The sequence below is a fragment of the Leuresthes tenuis genome, unplaced genomic scaffold (assembly GCF_036924035.1).
Source record: "Leuresthes tenuis unplaced genomic scaffold, fLeuTen1.0.hap1 SCAF_15, whole genome shotgun sequence".
NCBI classification, from domain to species: domain Eukaryota; kingdom Metazoa; phylum Chordata; class Actinopteri; order Atheriniformes; family Atherinopsidae; genus Leuresthes; species Leuresthes tenuis.
This window is the reverse complement of record NW_027325369.1, coordinates 26,330,029-26,343,914: the sequence shown is the minus strand read 5'-3', so window position 1 is coordinate 26,343,914 and position 13,886 is coordinate 26,330,029. Positions and strand designations below refer to the sequence as shown.

At 39.3% G+C, this 13,886-nt stretch overlaps 2 protein-coding genes across 3 annotated transcripts in view; both read left to right on the top strand.

Moving 5' to 3' along the window:
- The first annotated feature begins 204 nt into the window (after positions 1 to 204).
- Positions 205 to 9,281, top strand: qpct (glutaminyl-peptide cyclotransferase). The gene is made up of 7 exons (XM_072364931.1): positions 205 to 384; positions 3,105 to 3,251; positions 3,511 to 3,792; positions 6,008 to 6,175; positions 6,764 to 6,863; positions 7,446 to 7,562; positions 7,654 to 9,281. Exons 1-7 carry the CDS (start codon positions 253 to 255, stop codon positions 7,833 to 7,835), a joined length of 1,128 nt encoding a protein of 375 aa, XP_072221032.1. The 5' UTR covers positions 205 to 252; the 3' UTR covers positions 7,836 to 9,281.
- Positions 9,282 to 10,807: 1,526 nt separating this feature from the next.
- Positions 10,808 to 13,886, top strand: part of LOC140269843 (connector enhancer of kinase suppressor of ras 3-like) — a 119,269-nt gene continuing 116,190 nt past the window's right edge. For both annotated transcript variants that reach the window (XR_011907668.1, XM_072364825.1), the window contains exon 1: positions 10,808 to 11,165. Coding sequence is in view for 1 of the 2 variants with exons in the window: in XM_072364825.1 (XP_072220926.1) it covers positions 11,114 to 11,165 (52 nt within the window). In the remaining variant the exon portion in view is untranslated. The remainder of the gene's footprint in view (positions 11,166 to 13,886) is intronic.

Sequence of the window (13,886 nt, the reverse complement as noted above, 5' to 3'; positions counted from 1 at the left end):
AATATTTAACATATGTTATGTTCCACATGCTATATATAGCATACATATGTTTGTACGTGGACAAAATAAATATTTATTAAAGAACTCAAAGGTTATTGTGTAGTCATTGTTCACAAACACTCCTGTGATTGCTGAGTGAATGGAGCAGCGCGCGCACACACACACATAGCAGTATAGTGACGTGCTGTGGTTCAGAGAGCCTCCCTCCTGCTTTTCACATGATCTGAAAGCTCCCTCAGAGGAGAGACGGGAATGTGGAAAAGAGCGACAACGTCGATGGCTGGACGAAGCAGTAGTCGCTCCATAATGGGTTCTTTTCACACTTTATTAATCTGGGTGACATTCATCCTTGATGTGAATGGGATCCCTTGGACGCAAGAGAAGGTAAATCAATTGGAGGGGTTTGTTCATATTTTGCTGTCTAAAGATATGCTGTTATAGTGATTCATTGGCATAACTGTAAATACTCAGAAAACCGTTTTCAATAGTGTAACTATTAAAAAAAGAAAGAAAAAACCCTTGACACGTGCAGGATTTTTATTATAAGCAACTGCCATTGATTAGTCTGTTTGTCTGCAATTCTGAGTTCACTCTCACTGAAAAGCATGTCACATGCCAATTCTTTTTAACAGATTTTGGACTCATTTTTGAATAATGGGAGAAGACAAATCCATTTACTCTTTGTGTCTATGTTGTGTTTGCGTGTGCATATGAGGGTTGACGAATGAACATTACATGCACTTTGCCTGCTACTGTCACTGTTGATGTAAAGAAAATTAGAAGTTACCAGATGCTTTTTCATATTCCATGTAATGTGTACGTTTGTTTTCATGCTGTTCCATCACTATTCTGTGCTACACACTCTTGTGTAACTCCCACGAGATGCACCTGGATACGCCTGACCATTCATTCTCAATTGTGGTCTTCTTCTCGTCTCCCTTTTGCCTGGTTGCTATGGCAGCACAGTCATCATCGCTGATCCTCCAATTGCGGGTCTTTGTTCTGACAAACCTTAGGTGGACCCTCTTTTAACCCTCTCTAAGCTCAGTGAGCCCCACTCTTGGGAGGGCTGCATTCAGTCTGTGTGACCATGTAATTATGCCTTTTCCACTTTTCGCCACTGCACTACAATTATAGTTCTGATATATGAGTCATCCTGTGTGAATCCAGCTCAGGCTTGGAACAGGTTTTGCAAGTCATTGTTGAGTTTTCAATTGAAATGAGCACACTTAAGAAATGTGCCCTAACTCCATTGTCGGGGAAAACAAATCTGTCATAAGCAGAAGTGAGGAGTCAGGTCATTTTTTTTATTTATGTTATTTCATGAAGAGTTACAGATGTTAGCTAGTTCAAGCATACGACATTAGGTTTCTTTTGGTTTTTATTATTTATGTCACTTCTGATTTAATTTCCCACGAAAATTTTTATTGCATTCAGTTATTATTCATTAAGCTGGATTTTGATCTGACAACACATGTTTAAAGACAGGACTGTGGGTTTGGGGGACATTTTATAGATTAAAAATTTAGATTTCTCACTCAAACAATAATCAGATTGATCAAAAGAAGTCTTAATTTCAGCTCCAACTCTGTATAGACTTGGTAACCTAATTTCAATAATATCTCTATGTGCTGTCCGGGAGCCTATTACAGGAGAGGATGGAGCAGTGTAGAATGTACAAACACTAGCTTTGAATGGTCTCTGCTATTTACTGTCAATTTTTTCTCTCCTGCTCCCTGTCTGTTTGTTACCAGGACGACCGTGGTTCTCAGCAGGTGAACTTTGAGACCAAATTAAAAACAGCCATGGAACTGAAGGATCAATATCTTTTCTTTTTCAAGCTGTTGGCTGTGATTTAGCATTCACTGAATTAACTCTTGCAGTTTAAAGCCTGAATCCAAATCCATACTGTGCTCCTTAAACTGCATAAACAAGCTATTTTCCCTTTTTATTATCATGCTTGTCAGAATGTATTTTCAAAAACAAGAGGGTGAAAGCATGGTAACAAGCCTCCCCGCCTCTCTGTTCAATACATTCTTGCTTCACTAAAGAAGCCTTTTGTGCATATTTGAAGCCATCCAGTCAATATCTTCTCACACATTTCTAATTAGCTCTTGTGTCTCTGGTGTCTCTTTTTTTAGTGACTCATTTAATGTGATTTTGACAGCATTACTGCAGGATTAAATTAACAATGGCTTATATATATATATATATATATATATATACATATATATATATATATATATACATATATATATAGAGAGACAGAGAGATACAATATGTGGTTGTAAAAAATTAATCTTTTAGATTAGTCCTATCCTCAGAAGACCCACTCATGTGAAATGCTGAAATCCAAAATCCCCCTTTTGGTGGTTTAGTTAGTGGTTTAAGTAATGCAGAGGGGATGAATTGATTGACACACTAGCATCAGCAGTTATCTGCAGTATGTGTGTCACGTTGGGTGGCGTGGCGTGGTGAAGATAGGACCTGGATGCAGAGATTCAAAAATAAAATTCTTGATTTATTTAGATACAGAACAACAAAAAGTGCAGTTGAGCCAGAATACAAAAAACTAAACTGTGGAAAATACTTGACAAAAACCTGACTGTGACTATGCAAACCGTGACATGAGTAGCTGTGACTTCAGTGACGGTGAGGATCGGGCCAAGTGCATGAGGAAACCTGGAAACTAAATACTGAAGAGGGTGATTGGTGATGGGGTGCAGCTGAAGGGAGAAACACAAGTGACATGGATGAAGCTGATGGCAGGGCAAGAGAAACTAAGGAAAACATGGCAAAACTAAAGACTAAACCAGGAACTTAAAACATAACAAAACTAACAAACATGACAATGTGTGATTCACATTGTTACACAACTCAACTTAAATACATCATTGCAAGACTTCCTCTGTGTTATTTAGTTGTGGATGAGTAACAGCATCACAGCACACTAACATTAATTACAGATCACTCGTCTGATGTTTACCAGCCGTGCAGCATGATTACCATTTTTTTCTTTCATTCCTGCCTAAATATTGCCCAAATTCCACGCTAATTTCATCAGTCCATGTCCATTTTGTGTCACTTTGTCCGTTTCTCTCCAGCTCCAACACAGAGCTGTCACACTAACACAAGATGAGGTCCGTGTTGCCACGTCTCACACCGATCTGGAGCAGATGTGGCAGAGGGACCTGACCCCACTGCTGGTTACCAGGTACCCAGGATCTGCAGGTAGCCAGGCTGTACAGAATGTAAGTAAAGAAATCATCTAATTTCATTACCAGCTCCCATGAAACATTCTTTATATCATGAGACAAACATATTTTACAAAATTGGCAAGTCAGATTAGCTAAATTCTATTATCTTAGATTACCTCATGGAAAACATTTGTTACTGGTGATATCATGGCAACTCAACCCTAAATAGGAATCTTAAACCACAGTTGTTTTTTTTTTTTTAAACAATCTAAAATCCAAAAATTCAGTTTAGTGCACATTTGTGTGTTTGCAGCATATAAAAACAACCCTTGGCTCCCTCGGAGCAGGTTGGGAAGTGACAGAGGATAAGTTTGTGTCACAAACCCCCTATGGCCCCCTGCCCTTCACCAACCTAATTGCCACGCTCAACCCATCAGCCAAGCGCCGGCTGGTCCTGGCCTGTCACTACGATTCCAAGTACTACCCACCTCAATGGCACGGAAGGGAGTTCCAAGGCGCCACTGACTCCGCTGTGCCCTGCGCCATGATGTTGGAGCTGGCGCAAGCCCTGGATGAAGAACTGAAAGCTCAGAAGGTGATGAACCAGCATGTGCACTGAAGCTGCAGCATATATGAAGTTAAAATGTTGCACAATGCATTATTAATAATAGGATTTTTTTGGTTGTATTCAAGCCATGGGGTGGGTGTGTAACTGATGTGTTTTTGTGCTGCAGTGCTTACTTGAGTGACGAATTTGTATCAATACAGTTAGATATAGAATAGTTGGACAATAACACATTATATTATTATAAGTGAAGATTATCTACTTTATTTTGAAACTATTTGCATCCAGACTGGCAGCAGAGTTCTAGCTCTCTGATATGCAACTTCTTGTTTTTCAATCACTGAAAGTAGCAGTACAAATTAAACAAAAATCCTTTCATAGACCTAACAGTGTAGGCTATGCCGTTGTCCTTTATGACTTCATTAAGCAGGTACAAGATTTAGAGCTGATTCTCAAAATATGTGGTATTTGCATCTGGATGCCATAGCTGTCAACCCAACGCACAACATGCAGTCAAAAGGTCTTTCAATGCAAATGAAAAGGTTCATCCTTAGGTTGCAAAAACAAAACAGATTCATATGAGAGGATCAGTGGAAGACAACAGTGGTGGGTGATTGCAGGATCAGTTCCATCACATCCAGCCAAGAATATAACTCTCTCCAGGGGGTGGACATGTTATTATCTGAGCCTACAACACACAGAAAACTTCACAAGAGCAGATACAAAGTGTTCACCACAAGCCTCCAACTATCTGCAGCAGAAAGCCCAGATTATACTTTGCTATAAAAAAGAAAAAAAGAAAACATCTCAAAAAGCCAGTTCTGGAACAGCATTCTTTGGAAAGATGAAACTCAGCAGAAGGGTGAATGCTGAGGTGCAACAGGATATACTGCAAGCTCAGACTCAGCCAAATGTAGCAAAGTTGGATGGAGCTTCACAGTGCAGATGGACAATGATACTGCCAGAGTAACAAAGGAGTATTTGAAGGTAAAGAAGTGGAATATTTTGCAAAGGCTAACTAAATCACCTCATCTCAACCCAATCCTTCTCAGGCTTTTATTACCTAATTATAATTGGTCATTTAAACCCCAACAACAACATATTAAAGAGGTGTCTATTGATCCTGCGAGGTAAAGAAAACTAAACAAATAGACTCATTTAAACGACTCAGTATTTTTTGGAGTTATCTGTTTTCTTTTTGTGCACTACAGCAATTTGATGATGCAAGTCTTTAAAAACACATCATTAATATTAAGTTTCACTTTTTAAAAACCATCGTTTTTAAGACACAGGTTATATGCACTACATCTGCTAAATACGCTGTGTCTTTATGCTAATGAAGAAACACACCAGCCAGTACACGTTTGAGGTGTATCTTTGATTATTCGGAGCACCAGTTAAGTTCTGTGACATACCTGTTTAAGGCTTACACGCACACCCTACTTGCTTTTTGTTTGTTGACATTAATAATAGTTAATTTTGCCTGTGCTCACAAAAAGTCACAAAATAACAGCCTTCAGACCTTTTTCACTGTATAAATTTGATTTGTCATAGTTTTACAAACTTAAATACCAAACATAAATGTAGTCCGTAATCCAATTAGCTGAATGAGATCCTGGGTTTTCTTCTTGAAATTCTCCCTTGTTGGACATGGTTTGTGGGATCCATTTTTACAGCTCCAACAGGGATTTTTCTGTTTGAATAAGGAAAGGGTACACCGGTTCTAGCCTAAATATCTTTTTATAGATAGTCAATGACAACATTTCAGCAAAAAGCCTTTTATTGATTATATCTACACTCAGATTGTGATTAAGGAAAATATTAGCATTCACATAGCTTCCTCGTCTGTCTTTTTCCTGTTTCATCATTGCCCTCAGACACTTGTCTATTGGCAGATAGTGACATTGCCTGTGATGGGGATCAGCCGAGGGTTTATCAGACTCAGCTGTCTGTCACAAAGTTCACTGTGGGAGAGGGAACTGCAATGCATACAAATACATATGCAGACTTGGAATACACATTGTGTCATAGTTAAAAAAACATGTGGAAATCTTTGTTTGTTTTGGACATTTGAGTCAGATTTTTGTCTAAATTGTGACACTAAAGAATGAAATTAACATTTTACCTGATAACGACTTATGAAAATCTTTCTGCTTTGTGTTACTTAAATCTCAAAACCACTAGATGGCAGTAAATCTCTTGAAATGGAAGTTACTGAGTTTGAGTTTCTTTCTACTTGCCATAGCGCTCCAGCCCCAACTTGACCCTGCAATTGCTTTTCTTTGATGGAGAGGAGGCACTTTTCCAGTGGACCGCCACAGACTCGCTTTATGGCTCTCGCCACCTGGCCCAGAAGATGGAAAACACTGCGCACCCCGCAGGAGCCACAGATACCAACCAACTACACGGCATAGTACACTGCTCATCCTTCTCTGTTCAGACTACATAGGATTAGTATAATCACTTCGACACATTCAAGATTATCCTTTTGTTTGACCACATCAATTCAACACAATCTGCTTACTTTTATCTTCTTACACCCACAGCACACAAGTCTCAAAGAAATATTAAATCACAAAGCCGCTCCTTTTATCATCTGGGAGGGCCTGAAATTTAACACATTTTACTAAACATTCACTCAAAATCATAGGCATTTTGATATGATTTAATGTAATAGGTATGTTTTTCTGTATGCTAGCAATTATGCAGGAGATAGCAACTGCTTATGAAAAAAATCTAGACATTCTTGTGTGCAGAGATGCAGATAAAGCAGGCAGTATCTTTCTGAGGTTGCCGTGTGTGTTTGCATGATGGGAGAATTTTGTGGTTACTGTGTCAGATGCTGCACTGTGGAACATGTGATGCCATTATACACCTCAAAGCACCACTTCTGAGATGTGATTGTTATGAGAACAGCTTCAAGTCAGAGAGCGATTCTCAGAATGTGTGGACAGAGTTTCACATGCATTGTTCACCCCGCCCCCTGTCTCTTCTCCTTCAGGATCTGTTTGTGTTGTTGGACCTGATCGGGGCCCCTAGCCCCCGCTTTGGAAACCAATTCCCCAGCACTACACCATGGCTTACCAGGCTGCAGGACATTGGTGAATAATCATTACAGTTTAATGTGATTTTAGATACTGTATTGTCCTATCAACTTGTGTGGACATGATTCATGTGCTACAGCCATAAACAATGTAAAACTATGTGACATGAGTACATTAGTTATAGCAGTCATCTCTATAAGAACACCAGTGTGTAGCAGTGCCGACAGTTAAAACATTATCACAGTGCATTCCTTACATCTTTTTTGTCACTGTCAGCCAAAAACATTGTATGTCCAAGACTGTTACCTGTCAGAAAGTGAAGTGCAGTCAATCAGTTTCCTTCCAGCTCTGCTTTGCATCATCCTTTGTTCAGTATTACGGAAGGTTGGAGCCATGGAGCTTTGCCGACAGTTTGAGGATCCAGTAAAATTAAAATGATTAAATCACAAACTCTTGTCAATACTTTTTATTTTTAGAGTTGAGTGACCTGGGGCATGGATTTCTGAAGAAAAAAGTTCAAACTTAAAGATTGAATGTTTTCAATACATAAGGAAGCCTTTTTTTAACATCCAGTAAAACTAACAGATGCGCTTTTTTTCTCTTTGCCCATTTTTTAATTTTGTTTTTATATGAACTCAGAGAAACGTCTACACTCCATGAACCAGCTTGTGGATCATCCTAACAGTGTGGAGTATTTCTGGCCTGATCATCTTGTGGGCCGTGTTCTTGATGATCACATACCTTTCCTAAACAGAGGTATAGACAGCAAGTAACACAACAACTGCAACTTTGGTTTCACTTGATGTTACTCCTTATAGTAAATCATTAAACTTTTCTTCTACTTCAGGAGTTCGAGTCCTCCACCTCATCCCCAGCCCCTTCCCGTCCGTCTGGCACACGTTTGATGACAACGAACAGAACCTGGATCGCTCTACCATCCAGAACCTCAACAAGATCCTGCAGATTTTTGTTCTGGAATACCTCAACACTAGACCTGTCATTGCTTCAAACCCACAAAATGCCCCATAAACTTTGCTGCACAACTTTCACACCATCACACTGTCGTAAAGATCTTCAGCTGAAAGAATACATGACATTAGAGGATAAAACTCAGCTCTCCCCATCAGATGAGTGCACACTTTAGGGTATGTTGATTAACTACTTTAAATAGAGATACTAGATGTCATCAATATGAACAAATACATTTTTTCTTTTCAAAATCTGAATTTTTTTCTTTTCTTATATCAGCAAAATTAAATGTGTTTTCTAATGGCTTCATGATTAAGGGTAATGCTTCACAACCTCTTCCTTTCAAGCTCCCAGCAACAAGATCGGCACACAGGAGGTTCAGTGTGTCTTTAACAACACTGCTCTCTTTATATTAGCCCTCATTACGCTGTGAGGACACATCTTAGTGTCATCTCACATAGCGCTAATGTCTTAGATCAGGTGTGATTGACTCAGAGAAATGAAAGAAATTAATTGAATCCCTTCATTTTATTAATTCCCCTGGCAGTGATAAGTATATGAAAATGCTGCATGCCTAAACATGATTATGTTTTAATTATGTGTTGCTGTGTGAGGAACTTAAGCTTGAAAGCACTTCATGTAATGATATTCAGAATCCCCGAGTGGCTGTGAGAGTAATGCAATAGGGCCACCCACACAGATGCTACCAAACATATTGGTTGAGAGTATTTGGCAGTGGTGTTTTTTAGCTGCAGGTTATGTGACATTTCCTCTCCTACTCTGAATATGTTCAGTATTTAGTGTTTAGAGAGAAAACTGTGAACGGCAGGAAGTGAGGTTAAGTCTAACTCAAGCAACATCTAAAGCCCTTTATATCCTGTCATCTTACATAGAGGAGAAGATAACGTCCTGAGCTGAAGTCTGATGTGCCTGCTTTTGTTTATATAACATTATCAACCTGATTTTCATGTCAATGTCAGAATAATATACACAGCTAAAACTAGACTTCCTGTATTTTGTGAATAAATAAATGTTTACCTAGAAAACAAAGGAAATGAAGGTTTTTTTTAGTTACTCAGGAGTCTCAGGAGTGGAGCCAATGATAAAGACAGTGGCCCTGCTCTCGTGCCTTTGATTCAAGGTGTCATGGGTGTTGATCATAATGACTCATGTTGTTGTGAGCAGTTTTTTTTTCTGTAACCTACAAAGCAACAATGACTCATAATCCTCCTCTAGTTTTCTATCTCGTGCCTTTTCATCAGGCCTTTCCCCATGTGAGACTTCTGCTTTACCTCAATAGCGATCTCATGATTCCCTCAATCCTATCAAGGGGCCCTCTCAAGAATTCCACACCACCTAAATCCCCCTCACTGTAGACTGCTCCCGTGAAAAGTACATGTAGATTTGATTCTGTTTGCTGCAAGCAGAAATGTTTGTGATGCCTGCCAAGAATTCAAACCAGAATACTGTATATATTCTCTAAACAACAATTAAAAGTTAAACTTATTTCAGTGTTTTATGTTTATCCATTACACTCATCCTCACTCTGTTTGCACTTTTTTTGTTTGTGTCATTTTCTATAAGAACTTACTGCAGACATTTTAAGTGTCAAATCTACAAAGAAACTAACCTTAATGGGTTTATTCCAAAGGAAGGACTCCTCTCTGTGTCTTGGCTCAGTTTAGTCATCAAGGAATGTGGCATGCAGCAAGGCAACATAAAAATTGTATATGGCTTATGATATGTAACTGCAAATGAATGCATGGAGGTGTGGAATAATTGCACAGCGTTTATCAGCAGCCGATTAGTGCAGAGTATATAACAGCTTCCTGCTGTGTGACTGCCTGGAATGATGGGTAGGGCAGGGACTTTCTCCCATGCAAGGTGTATTTCTGTCTGTTCAAAAACAATGAGGAAGCCAAGCAAGCTTTATTCTCTTTGACAAGGGTTATTTACTTGGCTCTAGAAAATGGATTTTATAGCCTCAAAATAAGGGCATAACTGAAACTTGTGGCTGTTCAAACATTACACAGGCACACAGTGAATGCAAGTTTTTGCAACTTAAAGTTTTGGTTTCGATGCTTTTGTGTCAGGCATTTTATTTGACATAAATTTTGTGTGAGGTGACCTCTTTGCTATCTGTTCATGACCACAGCCACCTGTTGCTGCTCTGTAAAATCCCCTGAACCCTCTAGTCTCACAAATGCCGGTCTGCATCATGTTATGTTGTAAATGTCAGGGCATGGTATTTTATCTCATTTAATGTAGTCACTAACACTGGCCTAAAATATAAATTTTATATAGTATTGTAAGGGGGAAAAAGTTAATGTGAAACATTGTATTTGTGAGTGTAGCACTGCAAAGCTGCATTTTGCTACATGACATTCAAGCTACCAACAGAGAGCAGTGGTGAGTCAAATTCAGTTTATATGTCTCCTCTGCCGCTTTTGTTTTGATACATGCAAATATATCCTGTTAAGCATTAATGTGATTGAACAGACTCTACAAACATCACATAAAAGACATAAAGATATGGAACAGCAGTTAGGTTAGTGAATACATGCACATTTAACTGTGTTCCACCATTGAAGTTATATTAACAAATTACCTTTACTGAAATGTGTGTGCTCCTGCACAACTTATTTTCCAGACACGATATAATATAAACTGGGCTACATAGTTTCCCATACACGCCCACATTTTCAAATGAGGACGGTGACTCCACAGAAATCACCTACATCATACGGGGCTCTCCGTAAATTTTGTACTTACATGTCCCAAAGGTGTAAACAGCGTATAATACATACTAGGACGCGATAGGGTTTTTTCTTAAGTGTAGAATAAGCTGTCACAACAATCAGTAGAAAAAAAGATTGTGACAGTAAAGGAGAAATGCCACATTTTATAATTTCGTTTATACAAGGAGGGTACCATTGTGAAATAATGTGTGTGTACTTATTGAAATCAAGTATCACGAAAGTGAATGTGTCGTAAAATATAACGTTATATGAGTCTAGCAATATAGACGTAAAATAGGTTGTTTTGTGGCTCGCTGGTTTACTATTTTGCACACAAGTTATCGTTTTTCCGAGTGCTTCTGGCAGTCCATGAATGCAGCATAATTCCAGACCGGGCAGAAAGGAGCTGTGGGGGGACGTCCGTCCAACCTCTAGTCATGCGTGATTATTCAGAGTTGTTAAGTGAGCGAACACAAGCGATCGAAACTCTCCAGGCTGTTGAAAAGAATATGACAGAAGATGGCTAAAAATTAACTTAATTCTTCATCGGTTTTGAACATTTTGGCATACTTTCGTCTGTGATAATATAGTGAAGAAACCATGGAGCCGATAACGAAGTGGACGCCAAAGCAAGTTGTTGACTGGATGAAAGGTGAGTCTGAGGCACTTTGTGGAAAACGCTGATTTTTTTGTGTCATACAGTGAAATTAACTTTACACGTCCTCAAACGCTTCTCCTAGTTGGATCTCGCTTTTCTCCAACTAGTTTCGTTGAAACTGCTCCTGTGTGACAGCATACCTTCACTGAGGCGTTTAACAATAGGAGCGCGTTTCTTTTTACTCTCATTTGAAGATGTTCAAAATTTGCGTCCCGTCTGCTGAATTGCTGTTCACTGGAGTTCCACTAATGTGCTGTGTTAAAAGTGACGTGTATTAGTTTACGTGAACACTAATCCGTTGGTAAATAAATACCTGACTGGGTGTCAGCACATTTGCTTTGAACACTTTTATGTCAGAAATGCCAAAGTTGGTGGCATAGACGCACGTTTTAAAGACATTTGTTCAGTCTGACAGTCTTTTCATTTTTAAATTTGTCAGCCTGTACACTTAGCCTACTCATCATCTTTAATTAAGTAAAAATGATGCATACCTGTGATGGACCTCAGTTTTTGAAATCACTGTCCGGTTGTGGTTAATGTCTCCAACTGATACAGCCTAATGACTTCACTGGTGTCAGTCCTTTTATACTTTGCCTTTTCCCTTTCTTTTAAATTAAATCCACACTCCCATCGATCTAAACATCTCTCACACACACAGTTGTAGATACTTTTACATAAACACTGTAATACATAAATATTAACAACAACCCAGTACTTTACATGCTATTAAAATGTAGGGTCATAGATAATATATAATTTACAACACCTGTACATAGAAACGCAAATCATAGGTCAATAATTCCTCAAAAGTTACTATTCTTAGGATCTGATACTCCTGAAAATACCCATACTTGTTTCAGGCGTTGCAAGGAATGCTTGCTATGACAGTGACATCATTAATCTTTGAACCTGACTTCAGTCACAGCATAGGTATGTCTAAGCAAAGTGGAGGCTAAAAGGAATGTGAAACATTGGTTGGAACTGTGACAATGAGACCATTCCAAAGACAGAAACGGCAACGTTTGTTCTTGTGTATATCCTACAACAAAATGAGTCACGGGCTGTTTAAATGGTCACTGGGGAGGCGAGGCTGTTTCTCATGGCTTTACCCTAAACAACATCTGAAAACTTCCCAAAGCAAATCTTAGCTGATTTCTATTTCATCGCAGCCCAAGCTCTTCTTCTGACTGAGGCGTGTCTGTCGGTGCTCATCTATAGTTGGGAGTTAAGGGGGGATCTTGGAGCGGGTTGGTGTCCCTGTGAAAAGAAGCCCGGGCAGTGTGTACATGGCTGGAGGATTAGTTGTCTATACAGACCCTATTGCTCTCCGTGTCCTGAAAATCTGAGTCAGCAGTTGTCTGTGTAGGTCCTCACCACTGGATTTGCAGAGCCCTGTAAACACAATAGAGGTGAAGAACTAATTCAAATGCAGCAGCCATTTCGTGGGAACATTTCATTCAAGTCTGTCACATGCAAACCTGGTGGTGCATGATCATAGGATGGTGAAGACATGACCGACTTGCTTTTGTGGTTAAATACCAGGTGGTCATGTTCAGACTTAATCAGAAGTAGTTATTGCAGTTTTGCCTTTACAGTTGAGATTTAGCAAGTCGGATACAAGCTTTCAGAACCAGCCTTGAAGTCTTGCTTCCCTCTTTGTGGTCTGACTTGGCTAAATAACGATTTGCTTTAGTTATAGGTGTTGTCACTAGGTGTAAGCTACAATTACTTTGCAAGCAAGTGGATCTGCTTTTAAGCCGCCAAAGCCACAAAACAAACAAAGAATTTTAGGTCAATTTCAGCATTCGGCATTATTTGTTCAATGTTGCCGAAGTCCGAATTTTGGTGAAAATTTATCTTGCACTATTTAATCCAGTTTAGGCTCCAGCGTCTTTGTGCTAAAGACGAGCAAAAAAAATGATACTATGAGAGCCAGAAGTCACCAGCAAAGCCAGAAGAAATGAGAAGATTTAAGTCCACAGCCACAACTGGCATGACACGACTGTTGTTGTTTGACGAAAGAATATCTTGTGTAATCCTTCCAGTGTGTGCCAAATGAAACTGGAATAGAACACATATCCAGAGCAGGGTCATGCCCCCATGTTGACCATTCACACCAATGTCAAATACTGGTGTTTGCAGAGTTGTTGTACCTGTGTGACAGCAGTCAAATCAGTGTCTTAGGAAGCACTGTATGGAGACCTTTGCCCTCATTTGCCTTAGGCTGCTTTCCTCAGTAGGATAGCGACTGCTCCTGTGTGTTGAGACGGTTGTTAATCACTTGCATTGTTAAGAGATCAAGTGATGGATTGTGGATGTTTATTGCCAGTGAAAGGTGAGTTTGATTCATTGAATTGAAACACTTTTTTTTTTTTGTTTGGTGACTGAAGACACCCTGAAGTGCTTTTCCCTCACCACAAGCTCTGATCCTCCAGCTGGTCCTGTGGTGTCCTGCGATTGGTATGCCATATGTCATGTGTTGGAGTACTGACCCCGAGAGGAAAAATATGCACTTTCCTAATGACAATATGTTTCACTAAGTATATTTAAAGGCTGTGTGGATCCTTTAAGATTGAATGAGGGTTAGACCTGAGTGACTGCATCCAATGACATTAATACAGTGACCCACATACCCGTGTTCACAATGTGAAAAGTTTAAATCATATGCTGCAAGTAATTTTCCAAATATAGTCCTGATTCCACACAGGCACAACT

Excerpts from the sequence above, each read along its gene's own strand:
- qpct (XM_072364931.1), top strand. The coding sequence starts at position 253 with ATGTGGAAAAGAGCGACAACGTCGATGGCTGGACGAAGCAGTAGTCGC. Across the intron at positions 3,252-3,510 it reads GTAGCCAGGCTGTACAGAAT|CATATAAAAACAACCCTTGG; the intron begins GTAAGTAAAGAA and ends GTGTGTTTGCAG. Across the intron at positions 6,176-6,763 it reads CCAACCAACTACACGGCATA|GATCTGTTTGTGTTGTTGGA; the intron begins GTACACTGCTCA and ends CTTCTCCTTCAG.